At 50.0% G+C, this 14,065-nt stretch overlaps 1 protein-coding gene and 1 long non-coding RNA gene across 2 annotated transcripts in view; one reads left to right on the plus strand and one right to left on the minus strand.

The window, feature by feature from the left end:
- Window positions 1-3,198, plus strand: part of LOC129708980 (uncharacterized) — an 82,202-nt gene extending 79,004 nt beyond the window's left edge. Inside the window, exon 3 of the long non-coding RNA XR_008725437.1 lies at window positions 959-3,198. This is a non-coding gene — a long non-coding RNA (uncharacterized LOC129708980). The remainder of the gene's footprint in view (window positions 1-958) is intronic.
- Window positions 1-14,065, minus strand: part of LOC129708979 (plexin-A2-like) — a 196,982-nt gene that overhangs the window by 24,217 nt on the left and 158,700 nt on the right. Inside the window, 4 exon segments of the mRNA XM_055655091.1 lie at window positions 5,899-6,167; window positions 6,968-7,110; window positions 7,954-8,188; window positions 10,953-11,096. Coding sequence (XP_055511066.1) covers window positions 5,899-6,167; window positions 6,968-7,110; window positions 7,954-8,188; window positions 10,953-11,096 — 791 coding nt within the window.

The raw sequence follows: 14,065 nt of genomic DNA on the forward strand, positions 1-14,065 counted from the left end.
AGATACTGGGTTGCTAAAATAATAAAGTAGTATTAGTAGGAGAAGTGAAGAAACAAATGAGTGGTTTAAAGTCGAATGTAAAGTGAGTCATGCAAGACTTGTCGCTATGATCTATATTGTGAATATTAAATCAGGGTTTGCAGACTTAAGACGGGGTTGAAATGTCATGGACGTGTCACTCCGGGGGGGGGTTTATGCCGTCATTTCTCGACCTGCACCATCGTTCCCTTCTGTTTTCATTTAACCGCAGTCAAACCTCATTAGTAGCGTTACACCGCCCTTTGTTATTTTTGTCTCTCCTTCGGTTTTGGCAAATGAGAAAGAATCCAATATCTCCCTCCGGCTCCAACCAAATCTCTTCCAGATGTGGAAAATATATTTGCCGGCAGAATCCACACAAAACATCGCGGCTTTGCCATCAGTCTGCTTCACTGTTGCTCTGGCATTCACCGTTCACATGTCCCAGTTAATCTCTGCATTCCATATCCTCCTCAACATCCCTGCTGCAGTCTGAACAAGGGTCTCATCCCTAATCCATGTTGTCCACAGATGCTGCCTGACCCGCTGAGTTACTCCAGCACTCTGTGAAACGTCACCTATCCATGTTGTCCACAGATGCTGCCTGGCCCGCTGAGTTACTCCAGCACTCTGTGAAACGTCACCTATCCATGTTCTCCACAGATGCTGCCTGACCCGCTGAGTTATGGTGCAAGAGCATCTATGGAGCGAAGGAAATAGGCAACGTTTCGGAGCCGAAATCCCTATGGAAATAGGCAACGTTTCAGGCCGAAACCCTTTCGGGTTTCGGCCTGAAACGTTGCCTATTTCCTTAGCTCCGTAGATGCTGCCTGACCCGCTGAGTTACTCCAGCACTCTGTGAAACGTCACCTATCCATGTTCTCCACAGATGCTGCCTGACCCGCTGAGTTACTCTCGCACTTGGTGTCTTTATCTAAAGGTTAATAACACATCCACGTTGGAGTGAAGGAGCGGCCCGTCCCAGCCAGGTCTCCATTATCCCCGTCAGGTATGTTAGTTGGAGAGAGGAAGGAACAGAATGGAACATATGGAGACCATGAATACTGTCCTCTCCTGGGTAAGTAATCTTTCTTAAATTAACCGACCAAAACTCCAACTAAGTTCTAAGAAATAAAAGAAACATAGATGCAGGAGTATTCCATTCAGCCCTTTGATCATCTAAAATCAGTACCCCATTCCTGCTTTTTCCTCATATCCCCTGATTCCATTAGACCTAAGAGCTAAATCTAACTCTCTTGAACACATCCAGTGAATTGGCCTCCACCGCCTTCTGCGGCAGAGAATTCCACAGATTCACAAAACAAAATTGTGAGGGAGATCAGGAATGTCCAACATTTTGAAGTCAACAACTCAACCATTCGACCCAATAAATCTACCGCACAATGAATAGTCAGCACCTGGTTAGGACATGCGTGTGTCACTGGGAGTGTAATCGAGGGCTCTAGGGAGTGTACAATGCCTGAATCGTTTGATAAACCACAGATAATCATCATCTGGGCCTTGTGGTGGGAAAGATTCTATATTTGCACACATTGTTGTTTCCGTTGCATTGGTCTGACCACAACAAGAACAAACAGCTTCAATAACAAACTTGACTCAAGCCTAATCCCAGCCGCCACAATTCCCATTGTTGCTGAAGTGAACATATTTTGAAATGTTTAGCATGACCACAGATAAACACAACAGGCATCCAGCTTTGAAGAAAGTTGTTCGTAAACCCGGGAATATCTCCATGTCTGAGTTGCCACAGCGACCAACCAACAAAACACAAAAGTGGTTTTGCATCTGACTTCAATGTCTGTGTCTGGGGCAATGGCACAGCCTCAATACATGTCTGTGTCTGGGGCACTGGCCTCAATACATGTCTGTGTCTGGGGCAATGGCCTCAGCCTCAGTACATGTCTGTGTCTGGGGCACTAGCACGGCCTCAGTACATGTATGTGTCTGGGGCACTGGCACTGGCTTCAGTACATATCTGTGTCTGGGGCACTAGCACGGCCTCAGTACATGTCTGTGTCTGGGGCACTGGCACAGCTTCAGTACATGTCTGTGTCTGGGGCACTGGCACTGACCTCAATACATGTCTGTGTCTGGGGCACTGGCACAGCCTCAATACATGTCTGTGTCTGGGGCACTGGCACTGGCCTCAATACATGTCTGTGTCTGGGGCACTGGCACTGGCCTCAATACATGTCTGTGTCTGGGGCACTGGCACTGGCCTCAGTACATGTCTGTGTCTGGGGCACTAGCATGGCACGGCAGTGTGCTGGAGTTGGATGGTGTTTGCCTTCACCAAGTGGAGACAGGACATCAACTGTCCAGCAGCAACCTTGTCCACTCACTGGACCCCACCACCAACTGGCCCAATCCCACCGGCACAACAGAGGCCAGCCAGCTCCGTGCGTGTGTCCATGAACAATGGTGTATCCCACCCTTGCCAAATGGAGACAGGACGACACAAACAAGGCTGAGGCCACGTGGTCCGGTGGTTGAGGACGGGCCACGTGGATGCCGGAGGTTGTACGTGCCAACGAGAACAAAGGGGGGCCAGGCATGGGGGGGGGACAGCCAAGATCTAAGGGGGACCCAACATGGGGATGACCACAAATGGAATGTATTAAAAATGGATTGTGTTAAAATGGAATAATTTGTTACTTTGCTGGTGCCCTTTATGTAGTGACTGTTTGTATACCCTGGATACGCAGAGTACAGCATTTCACTGGGACTTGTCACTTGTGACAATAACGTGATCACTGGTTCATTCATTTACTCGCTCATTCATTCACTCACTCATTCTTTCACATTCACTCATCATTCACTCATTCACTCACTCATTCATTCGTGCACTCATTCATTCACTCATTCATACATACAATCATTCACTCATTCATTCACTCACTCATTCACTCATCATTCATACATTTATTCACTCATCATTCACTGATCATTCACTCATTCATCATACATTCACTCATTCATTCACTCATACATGCATTCACTCATTCATTCATACATTCATTCACTCATTATTCACTCATTCATTCACTCACCATTCACTCATTCATTCATACATTTATTCACTCAATCATTCACACATTCATGATTCACTCATTCATTCACTCATTATTCACTCATTCATTCACTCATCATTCATTCATTCATTCATCATGCATTCATTCAGTTCATGCATTCATTCATTCATTCATTCATTCATTCATTCAGAGGGTCAACTGTCCAGCAGCCACTTGTCCACCAATGGAGTCCACCACCCATGGCGTGCCAACTGGCCCAATCCCAGAGCCAGACTCAACATGCGCCCCTGTCCGGCTGGTCATCATGTGACACGGATCAAGCGTACACTCACAGTCTCTCTCCCCGCGTGGGTTTTCTCCGGGTGCTCCGGTTTCCTCCCACACTCCAAATGCATATTCATAGATTATCGGAGCAGAATCAGGCCATTCGGCCCATCAATCTACTCTGCCATTCTAATCTATCTCTCCCTCCTAACCCCATTCTTCTGCCTTCTCCCCATAACCCATGACACCTGCACTGATCAATAATCTGTCAATCTCTGCCTTAAATATATCCACTGACTTGGCCTCCACAGGCGTCTGTGGCAAATTCCACAGATTCACCAGCCTCAGAATAAAGAAATTCCTCTTCATCTCCTTCCGAAAGGAACATCCTTTAATTCTGAGTCTGTGACCTCTGGTCCTAGACTCTCCCACTAGTGGAAACATCCTCTCCACATCCACTCTATCCAGGCCTTTCACCATTCGGTTTGTGCAGGCTTGGACAGGGGCCAAACGTGTGCAGATGGGACTAGTGTAGCTGGGGGCATGTTGGTGGGCATGGGGAAGTTGTTACCGTGCTGTGTGACTATATGACTCACTGTACACGTGAGCCTGGAGTCTGCATTTGGTGTAACGAACCCTCTCCTTCAGTGACGAGTCTACAGTTGTTCATATTCCCTGCTCTAGCAGTTATGTTCATCGCACAACAGTTTCTGATCAATATCTCCTCAAACAACAGCCAGCATTTCTCAAAGTAAACGTCCAAGTTTGTTCACAGGCAGCCAACCTGCGCCTTCCACCAGCGGAGAAATCTGGGCTCGTGTCAATATTTCAGTATTTATTAAAGCGTTATATGAAAAATAAATCATGACAAATTTAATTTTCCTTGAGTTGAATTGCTTCTCTATTTTTATCCATTCCACTTCCTTTCAATCGATTCCCTAATCTGCCGAGCTGCGATCCCAGAGAGAAGCCGAACGCAGATCTCCCGTTGCCCAGCAACAAATCCAGGAATTGGAGGGTTTGACGGGAGCTGATCCGATTGGAATTCCGAGCAGCACTTCATTGCTGGAAAGCAAACAGCCCCCACCATAACTTCTGAAGCTCGGAATAAAGTACAAATTATCCAGAGGCACTGACCTAGTCAGGCAGACCCCATTATATACTTGCTAGCTTCCTCCCACACTGTCGGAAGCACAAACAACCAGAGTACTTTAGTTTAAATGTTACCGGACTTGGAGATTTGTTGTGTGTCCATGAGTCTCTCACCTTTACAACAAGATGATGGCCGTCTAATTAAGAGGTGTAAGCACTTCTCCAGAGTGTGTACGCCTACAGTGTTCACAGAGTTGCTTCTCACAGGAACAGGCCCTTCAGCCCATCAGTCTGTGCTAATCATGATGCACGTCTAACTATTCCTATCTGCTTGCATGTGATCCGTATCTGTCCACTCCCCGCATAGTGTAGAGAGACCCAGTAATCTTGTTGTATGTGACACATGTAATGACAATAAAGCATTCTCATTCTCATTCTCATTCTGATCCACGCGCCTATCTAAAAGCCTCTTAAATACCAATATCATATCTGCCTCCACCACCACCCCTGGCAGTGCGTTCCAGGCACCCACCACCCTCTGTGTGAAAACAAAACGATAGGTAACACTTCGGGCTGGATTTAAAGATGGGTCCCGTCCCGAAACGTCACCTATCCATGTTCCCCACAGATGCTGCCTGACCCACTGAGTTATGGTGCAGTAGCATCTATGGAGCGAAGGAAATAGGCAACGTTTCGGGCCGAAACCCTTCTGGAAATAGGCAACGTTTCGGGCCCGAAACGTTACCTATTTCCTTGGCTCCATAGATGCTGCCTGACCCGCTGAGTTACTCCAGCACTCTGTGAAACGTCACCTATCCATGTTCTCCATAGATGCTGCTGCACCCGCTGAGTTACTCCAGCACTCTGTGTCTTTCTACCAATTCTTTGCCCAAATTCCCAACTGATGGACGTCACGCCGTGTCCTTTGACAAGAGTCCAGAGTGTTTTATTGTTATACGTCCCAGATAGAACAAAAACATTCTTACTAGCAGCCGCACAACACAATATGGAAACATAGTGCACTGTAAATAATATTATAAATGAGAAAATAATCTTCAGTGAAGACAACATCCTCACCGGCCTCTGCTCCACCGGCTTGTAACCACACCCTGTGTTAAAGCTAGTCACCGATGTACATTTAGTTTAGTGTGGAGATACAGCACGGAAACAGGCCCTTCGGCCCACCGAGTCCGCGCCGACCAGCGATCCCTGCATATTAACACTACCCTACGCACACTAGGGATGATTTGAAATTTTACTGAAGTCAATTCACCTACAAACCTGTAAGTTGTTGGAATGTGGGAGGAAACCAGAGCTCCCGGAGAAAGCCCACACAGGTCAGTGCATAGACAGCACCCGCAGTCGGGATCGAACCCAGGTCCTTGGCGCTGTGAAGCAGCAGCTCTACCCGCTGCACCACTGTGCCACACGGATATGAATGATTCTAAGAGGACCAGGTACCTGATCTTACCTGCGCAGCAACAGCTTTGGATGGTTCTTGCTCTCCAGGTTCTTCTCGATGAGGTCGCTGAGCAGATGTTTGAGCACATCTGTGGCGTACTCCAGCTTCCCCTGAAGAGCGGTCATGATCAGCGACGCTACATTCCCCCGGTCCCTCATCGAGAAACTACGCTGCAGCTCCAGAGTCCGAATGAACGTCAACAGGAAGGTCTTGTTGTTGATGAGTTGCCCAAAGAGTTTGAGGGCTTTCTCCACGTTCTGCTGCCCATTGCCAGGGACCTGTGGCCAGAGTGAGTGAGTTCACATTGTCAAAGATAATGGCACCATGCACAGCTCTACCCAATACAGCCCAGTCCGTCACACACATACACCACACTCCCCACCATTGTAGATGTAGCCCAGTCCATCACACACACCACACTCCCCACCATTGTAGATGTAGCCCAGTCCATCACACAGACCACACTCCCCACCATTGTAGATGTAGCCCAGTCCATCACACACACCACACTCCCCACCATTGTAGATGTAGCCCAGTCCCACACACACACCACACTCCCCACCATTGTAGATGTAGCCCAGTCCATCACACAGACCACACTCCCCACCATTGTAGATGTAGCCCACTCCCACACACACCACACTCCCCCCCATTGTAGATGTAGCCCAGTCCATCACACACACCACACTCCCCACCATTGTAGATGTAGCCCAGTCCATCACACACACCACACTCCCCACCATTGTAGATGTAGCCCAGTCCATCACACACACCACACTCCCCACCATTGTAGATGTAGCCCAGTCCATCACACAGACCACATTCCCCACCATTGTAGATGTAGCCCACTCCCACACACACCACACTCCCCACCATTGTAGATGTAGCCCAGTCCCACACACACACCACACTCCCCACCATTGTAGATGTAGCCCAGTCCTACACACACAGACCAATGAGGTAGATAGTAGTTCAGGACTACTGTCTGGTTGTGGTAGGATGGTTCAGTTGCCTGATTACAGCTGTGAAGAATCTGTCCCTAAATGTGGAGGTGTCCATGTTTGAGGAGTGACCTTACCTCCAGCTCCCGCAGAACCGGATGTTCCTCTATCCCTGGGAACAAAACCCTCATGGAGTATGTCCGGTAGTCCAGGTAGGGAATCCCCGCTCGGTCCATGTCACTGGTCAACTCGTTGATGTCCGTCTGAAGCTCCGCAAACGCTGCAAACCAAAACCACCTTCAGTTGAGTTTATTGTCACGTGTACCGAGGTACAGTGAATAACGTGCGATCCAGTCAGCGGAAAGATAATACATGATTATAGTCGAGCTGTCCACAGTGTACAGGCACATGATAATGGAATAAAGTCTAGTTTAAGATAAAGTCCAGTAAAGTCCAATAAAAGATAATATGAGGGTCTCCAATGAGGTAGATGGGGGGGAGTCAGGACCGTTCTCCAGTTGTGGTAGGATGGTTCAGTTGCCTGATAATAGCCGGCTTGATGTAATGTGCTGTAGTGTGCTGTTGTGTGCAGTGAGTTACTCCAGCACTCTGTGAAACGTCACCTATCCATGTTCTCCACAGATGCTGCCTGACCCGCTGAGTTACTCCAGCACTCTGTGAAACGTCACCTATCCATGTTCTCCACAGATGCTGCCTGACCCGCTGAGTTACTCCAGCACTCAGTGAAACGTCACCTATCCATGTTCTCCACAGATGCTGCCTGACCCGCTGAGTTACTCCAGCATTTGCAGTTCCTTCTTACACATGTTCCCCAGAGACTTGATGGGCCGAATGGCTCTTATCACATGAACATGACAGTGAAGGTTTAGAGAGATGTAGGCCAAACACAGGCAGGTGTGACTAGTGTAGATGGGGCATGTTGGTCAGTGTGGGTAAGTTGGGCTGAAGGGCCTGTTTGCATGTTGTGTGACTCTGTGACTCCAGAGATGTTTGCCGACTACTGCAGACAGTCTGGGTGAGGATTGGTGGGCAGACAATGCCCAGACAGACAGACAGACAGACACAAGCCCCCCTTGCTCCCTGGGCTGTCGCTGGACCTCACCTTCCTTGCACTCCAGGGCCACTCTTGACTCCAGGTTGTCCATCTGCATCTGCAATCGCTTCAAGGTCAGGTCGTTCTCCCGGGACTTGCGCTTGTAGGCGATGACCACTATGACCACGATGACCAGGAGCAGGGTGCCTCCGGCCACAATGCTGACCGTGGCCGGCAGCGTCAGTAGGCTGTCGGACAAGATGTAGACCGTGCCGGGAGAGAACTGTAGTCCCCCCACCAACACCTGTAACACAAGACCAAAGATCACTGTGACTCACCGATCAACACCTACAGTGAAGATAGACAGATTCTTGATTAGTGCGGGTGTCGGGGCTTATGGGGAAAAGGCAGGAGAATGGGGTTAGGAGGGAGAGATAGATCAGCCATGATTGGATGGCAGAGTAGACTTGATGGGCCGAATGGCCTAATTCTGCTCCTATATTTATGAACCACAATGGCTTGATCTACCAAGCAACTCGAGGTGGCACGGTGGTGCAGCGGGTAGAGCTGCTGCCTCACAACGCCAGAGACCTGGGTTCGATCCTGACTTTGGGTGCTGTCTGTCTGGAGTTTGCCCGTTCTCCCCGCGACCAGCGTGGGTTTTCTCCAGATGCTCCGGTTTCCTCCCACACTCCAAAGACGTGCGGGTTTGTTGGTAAATTGGTTTCTGTAAAACTGTAAATTGTCCCTAGCGTGTGTAGGATAGTGTCAGTGTGCAGGGATCGCTGGCCACACGGACTCCGCCTGTTTCCGTGCTGTATCTCTAAACTAAACTACACTCGCTCTGTGTGAGTGGCCAGTTACAGGTGGGTGGACAGCTCGGAACAGCACAAGGTGATTTGTATTCACAAGTTGCAGAGTTTAGACTGACTGCCCATCCCACTATGCAATGTTCAATGGCAGATACCTGGAGTTTGTTGAATAAACGGATTAGTAGTGGAGACACAAGGAAGTCAGATGCTGCAATCTTGAGTAAAACACAAAGTGCTGCAGGAACTCAGCGGGTCAGCCAGCATCTGTAGAGGGAATGGACATGTCGTCCGTTCATTCAGACACTGCCTGACCCACTGAGTTCCTCCAGTGCTCGGTGTTGAGTGAATTGGTGATGATTACCACAGAACTTAAAAGACACTTGGACAGGTACATGGACAGGTACATGGCTCAGGTACACTTGGACAGGTGCATGGACAGGTACATGGCTCAGGTACACTTGGACAGGTGCATGGACAGGTACATGGCTCAGGTACACTTGGACAGGTGAGACCAAGCAGAGGCTTGGCGATCGTTTTGCCGAACACCTCCCCTCGGTCCGCATTAACCAACCTGACCTCCCGGTGGCTCAGCACTTCAACTCCCCCTCCCACTCCGTATCCGATCTCTCTGTCCTGGGTCTCCTCCATGGCCAGGCCGAGCAACACTGGAAATTGGAGGAACAGCACCTCATATTCCGCTTGGGGAGTCTGCATCCTGGTGGCATGAACATCGAATTCTCCCAAATTTGTTAGCCCTTACTGTCCCCTTCCTATCTCTCCCTCAGCCCTCGGGTTCCTCCTCCTCCTTCTTCCTTTCTTCTCCCAGGTGCATGGACACGGGCCAAACGTGGGCAGGTGGGACTAGTGTAGACGGGGCACGTTGGTCGAGGTGGGACTAGTGTAGATGGGGCATGTTGGTCGGGGTGGGACTAGTGTAGACGGGGCATGTTGGTCGGGGTGGGACTAGTGTAGATGGGGCATGTTGGTCGGGGTGGGACTAGTGTAGATGGGGCATGTTGGTCGGGGTGGGTCTAGTGTAGATGGGGCATGTTGGTCGGGGTGGGACTAGTGTAGATGGGGCATGTTGGTCGGGGTGGGACTAGTGTAGATGGGGCATGTTGGTCGGGGTGGGTCTAGTGTAGATGGGGCATGTTGGTCGGGGTGGGACTAGTGTAGATGGGGCATGTTGGTCGAGGTGGGACTAGTGTAGATGGGGCATGTTGGTCGGGGTGGGACTAGTGTAGATGGGGCATGTTGGTCGGGGTGGGACTAGTGTAGATGGGGCATGTTGGTCGGGGTGGGACTAGTGTAGATGGGGCATGTTGGTCGGGGTGGGTCTAGTGTAGATGGGGCATGTTGGTCGGGGTGGGACTAGTGTAGATGGGGCATGTTGGTCGAGGTGGGACTAGTGTAGATGGGGCATGTTGGTCGGGGTGGGACTAGTGTAGACGGGGCATGTTGGTCGGGGTGGGACTAGTGTAGATGGGGCATGTTGGTCGGGGTGGGACTAGTGTAGATGGGGCATGTTGGTCGGGGTGGGACTAGTGTAGTTGGGGAATGTTGGTCGGGGTGGGACTAGTGTAGACGGGGCATGTTGGTCGGGGTGGGACTAGTGTAGATGGGGCATGTTGGTCGGGGTGGGACTAGTGTAGATGGGGCATGTTGGTCGGGGTGGGACTAGTGTAGATGGGGCATGTTGGTCGGGGTGGGACTAGTGTAGATGGGGCATGTTGGTCGGGGTGGGACTAGTGTAGATGGGGCATGTTGGTCGGGGTGGGACTAGTGTAGACGGGGCATGTTGGATGGGTGTGGGACTAGTGTAGACGGGGCATGTTGGTCGGGGTGGGACTAGTGTAGATGGGGCATGTTGGTCGGGGTGGGACTAGTGTAGACGGGGCATGTTGGTCGGGGTGGGACTAGTGTAGACGGGGCATGTTGGTCGGGGTGGGCACTAGTGTAGATGGGCCATGTTGGTCGGGGTGGGACTAGTGTAGATGGGGCATGTTGGTCGGGGTGGGACTAGTGTAGATGGGGCATGTTGGTCGGGGTGGGACTAGTGTAGATGGGGCATGTTGGTCGGGGTGGGACTAGTGTAGACGGGGCATGTTGGTCGGGGTGGGACTAGTGTAGACGGGGCACGTTGTTGTCGGGGGCGTTGGGCTGATGGGTCTGTGTCCGGCTGGATGATTCTCTGTAACGGATGGGGCAAGCGTAGACCGGACGGTGTGACCTTGACCTTTCACCTTGACCACTCACCAGGACGCGGAGCTGTCCACTCAGGTTTGGCGGCTCGCACAGTAGTTGTGTCTCGGACACGGTGACGGAGCAGGGCGTGTCGCCGATCAGCACCGTGTAGTTCAGTTTCGGCCCCCCCGGTGCTGGCGGAAGTAGGTTCCGGCCCTGCCAAGGAAGACAACTGACCGGTCACCGCCCCGAGACCATCCCAAACACGCCCCCCCCCCCCATCCCAAACACGCCCCCCCCCCCCCCCCACGAGAACATCCCACCCAAACACATCACCCCCACGAGAACATCCCAAACATGTCACACAAGATGAGTAGGAAATAACTGCAGGTGCTGCTTTAAATTGACAAATTGCTGGAGTAACTCAGCGGGACAGTCCGAAGAAATGTCTCGACCCGAAACGTCACCCATTCCTTCTCTCCACAGATGCTGCCTGTCCCGCTGAGTTACTCCAGCATTTTGTGTCGACACACAAGATGAATTCCAGAAGTAGCTGCCAAACTGTAGCTGAGTGTTACACCCCCTCATGCACAATCCCAGCAGACTGCCCCACCCCTCGTGCACAATCCCAGCAGACTGCCCCACCCCTCATGCACAGTCCCAGCTGACTGCTGTGCCTGCCACACACACAATCCACCATCAGTACATTTTAATAAACTCCTAAATGAGTGTGATTTTATTCAGAACATAATTCCCTTCATTTGTTCGTACGTAAACCGGTCAAATCCAATTAACCTGCCCAGTATTGAGCGACAGTTATTGATCCGTGTCATAAATTATATCTTGATGAGGAAGGCATTTCTTATCTTCAGAAGATTAATTAACTTTTCTGGAACTAACCAGTTTACCTCCCAGAAACTAATTATAAAAAGTGATAATTTATATTATAACTTACAGGTAATTGATTTCATACTTAACCATTTATTAAAATGCCCTCTCTCCACTGAATGGACAAATTCTGGTGATTTCCTGCAACCACTCATGTAAACGTTACACTATCAGTCAGCGACTGCATTTATTCTGACGACACAGTTGAGTTATTACTGCAGAAAGTAAAATGGAGGAGTACTGCGCTGTTTGACAAATGATCACAAGACGTCTACCTTACCCGAGAACACAACACACGCACGCACGCACGCACGCACACACACACACACACACACACACACACACACACACACACACACACACACACACACACACACACACACACACACACACACACACACACACACACACACACACACACACACACACACACACACACACACACACACACACACACACACACACACACACACACACACACACACACACACACACACACACACACACACACACACACACACACACACACACACACACACACACACACACACGTACACACACACACACACACACACACACACACACACACACACACACACACACAACACACACACAACATCACACACACATCACACACACACACACACACACACACACACACACACACACACACACACACACACACACATCACACACACACACACACACACACACACACACACACACACACACACACACACACACACACGTACACACACACACACACACACACAGTGGGCTCCATGATGACATTCACACCCCAGGTCATTGTCATGACACCATAAGGGATAGGAGAAGAATTAGGCCATTCGGCCCATCAAGTCTACTCCGCCATTCAATCATGGCTGATCTATCTATGGAACAAGCTGCCAGAAGAGGTAGTTGAGGCTGGGACTATCCCAACGTTTAAGAAACAGTTAGACAGGTACATGGATAGGACAGGTTTGGAGGGATATGGGCCAAACGCAGGGAGGTGGGATTAGTGTAGCTGGGGCATGATGGCCGGTGTGGGCAAGTTGGGCCGAAGGGCCTGTTTCCGTGCTGTATCACTCTGTGAGTCCCATTCACACTAGTTCTATGCTATCCCACATTCACATCCACTCCCTACACACCAGGGGCTATTTACAGAGGACCGATTAACCTACAAACCCGCACGGGAGGAAACCCACACAGGTCACAGGGAGAACGTGCAAACTCCGTACAGACAGCACCTGAGGTCAGGATTGACCCCGGGTCCCTGGCGCTGTGAGGCAGCAGCTCTACCTGCTGCGCCACCGTGACACCTGCATTAAATGCATCTGAAGTATCACTCTTGTACACGGTTCTAGCACCTGTTACATTTGTGCAGCTTTCGTTCACGAACCTGCAATGAACCAGCGTGAACCAACCCACGTCTAATCCCAACAGCGTAACGTCATGCACCTCCTGCACGCCCACCCATTCACTGCTTCTCCAACGTTTAACATGGAACTGTAGATGCTGGAAATATCGAAAGTAGACAAAAAATGCTGGAGTAACTCAGCGGGTGAGACAGCATCTATGGAGAGAAGGCAGTATGCCTCACCCGCTGAGTCTCCAGCATTGTTTGTTGCTTTTCCATTATAGTTCTGCCACTAATGTCTCCCTTATTGCAGTCTCCTTTCTTTTGACGTGGAATTGTAGGTGTGATTTTAAGAGCAATTCATGTCTAATGTTTATCCTGGTGCGTTATGTGAACTCGCTGCAAGCAAAGTTTTCATTGCACCTCTACCTCACTCAACCTGAGCCTATGACAATAAACTTTAATTTCAGTTTCTTCAAACCCCTCGAGCTAAGCAGCTCCAACATCGCCGGAGATTTACAGATGCTTAAATAGTTGTGCAAAGAAAATAAGGCAATAAAATCCAAGGCCTGGGTTTGAGCCGAGATTTGTAGCGAGACCGTAAACACAATTAGTTCCGATTCCATTCCTGACACCAGGCTGTAGACGGGTATATCATTTCACAAGGTCACAGCTTCACGTTATAGTAGAATTACACCATTCGGCCCATCCAGTCCACTCCACCATTCAATCATGGCTGATCTCTGCCTCCAAACCCCATTTTCCTGTCTTACCCCCATAGGCCTCGACATTCAATCATGGCTGATCTATCTATGGAACAAGCTGCCAGAGGAGGTAGTTGAGGCTGGGACTATCCCAACGTTTAAGAAACAGTTAGACAGGTACATGGATAGGACAGGTTTGGAGGGATATGGGCCAAACGCAAGGAGGTGGGATT

The sequence above is a fragment of the Leucoraja erinacea genome, chromosome 24 (assembly GCF_028641065.1).
Source record: "Leucoraja erinacea ecotype New England chromosome 24, Leri_hhj_1, whole genome shotgun sequence".
In the NCBI taxonomy this organism is placed as follows: Eukaryota; Metazoa; Chordata; class Chondrichthyes; order Rajiformes; family Rajidae; genus Leucoraja; species Leucoraja erinaceus.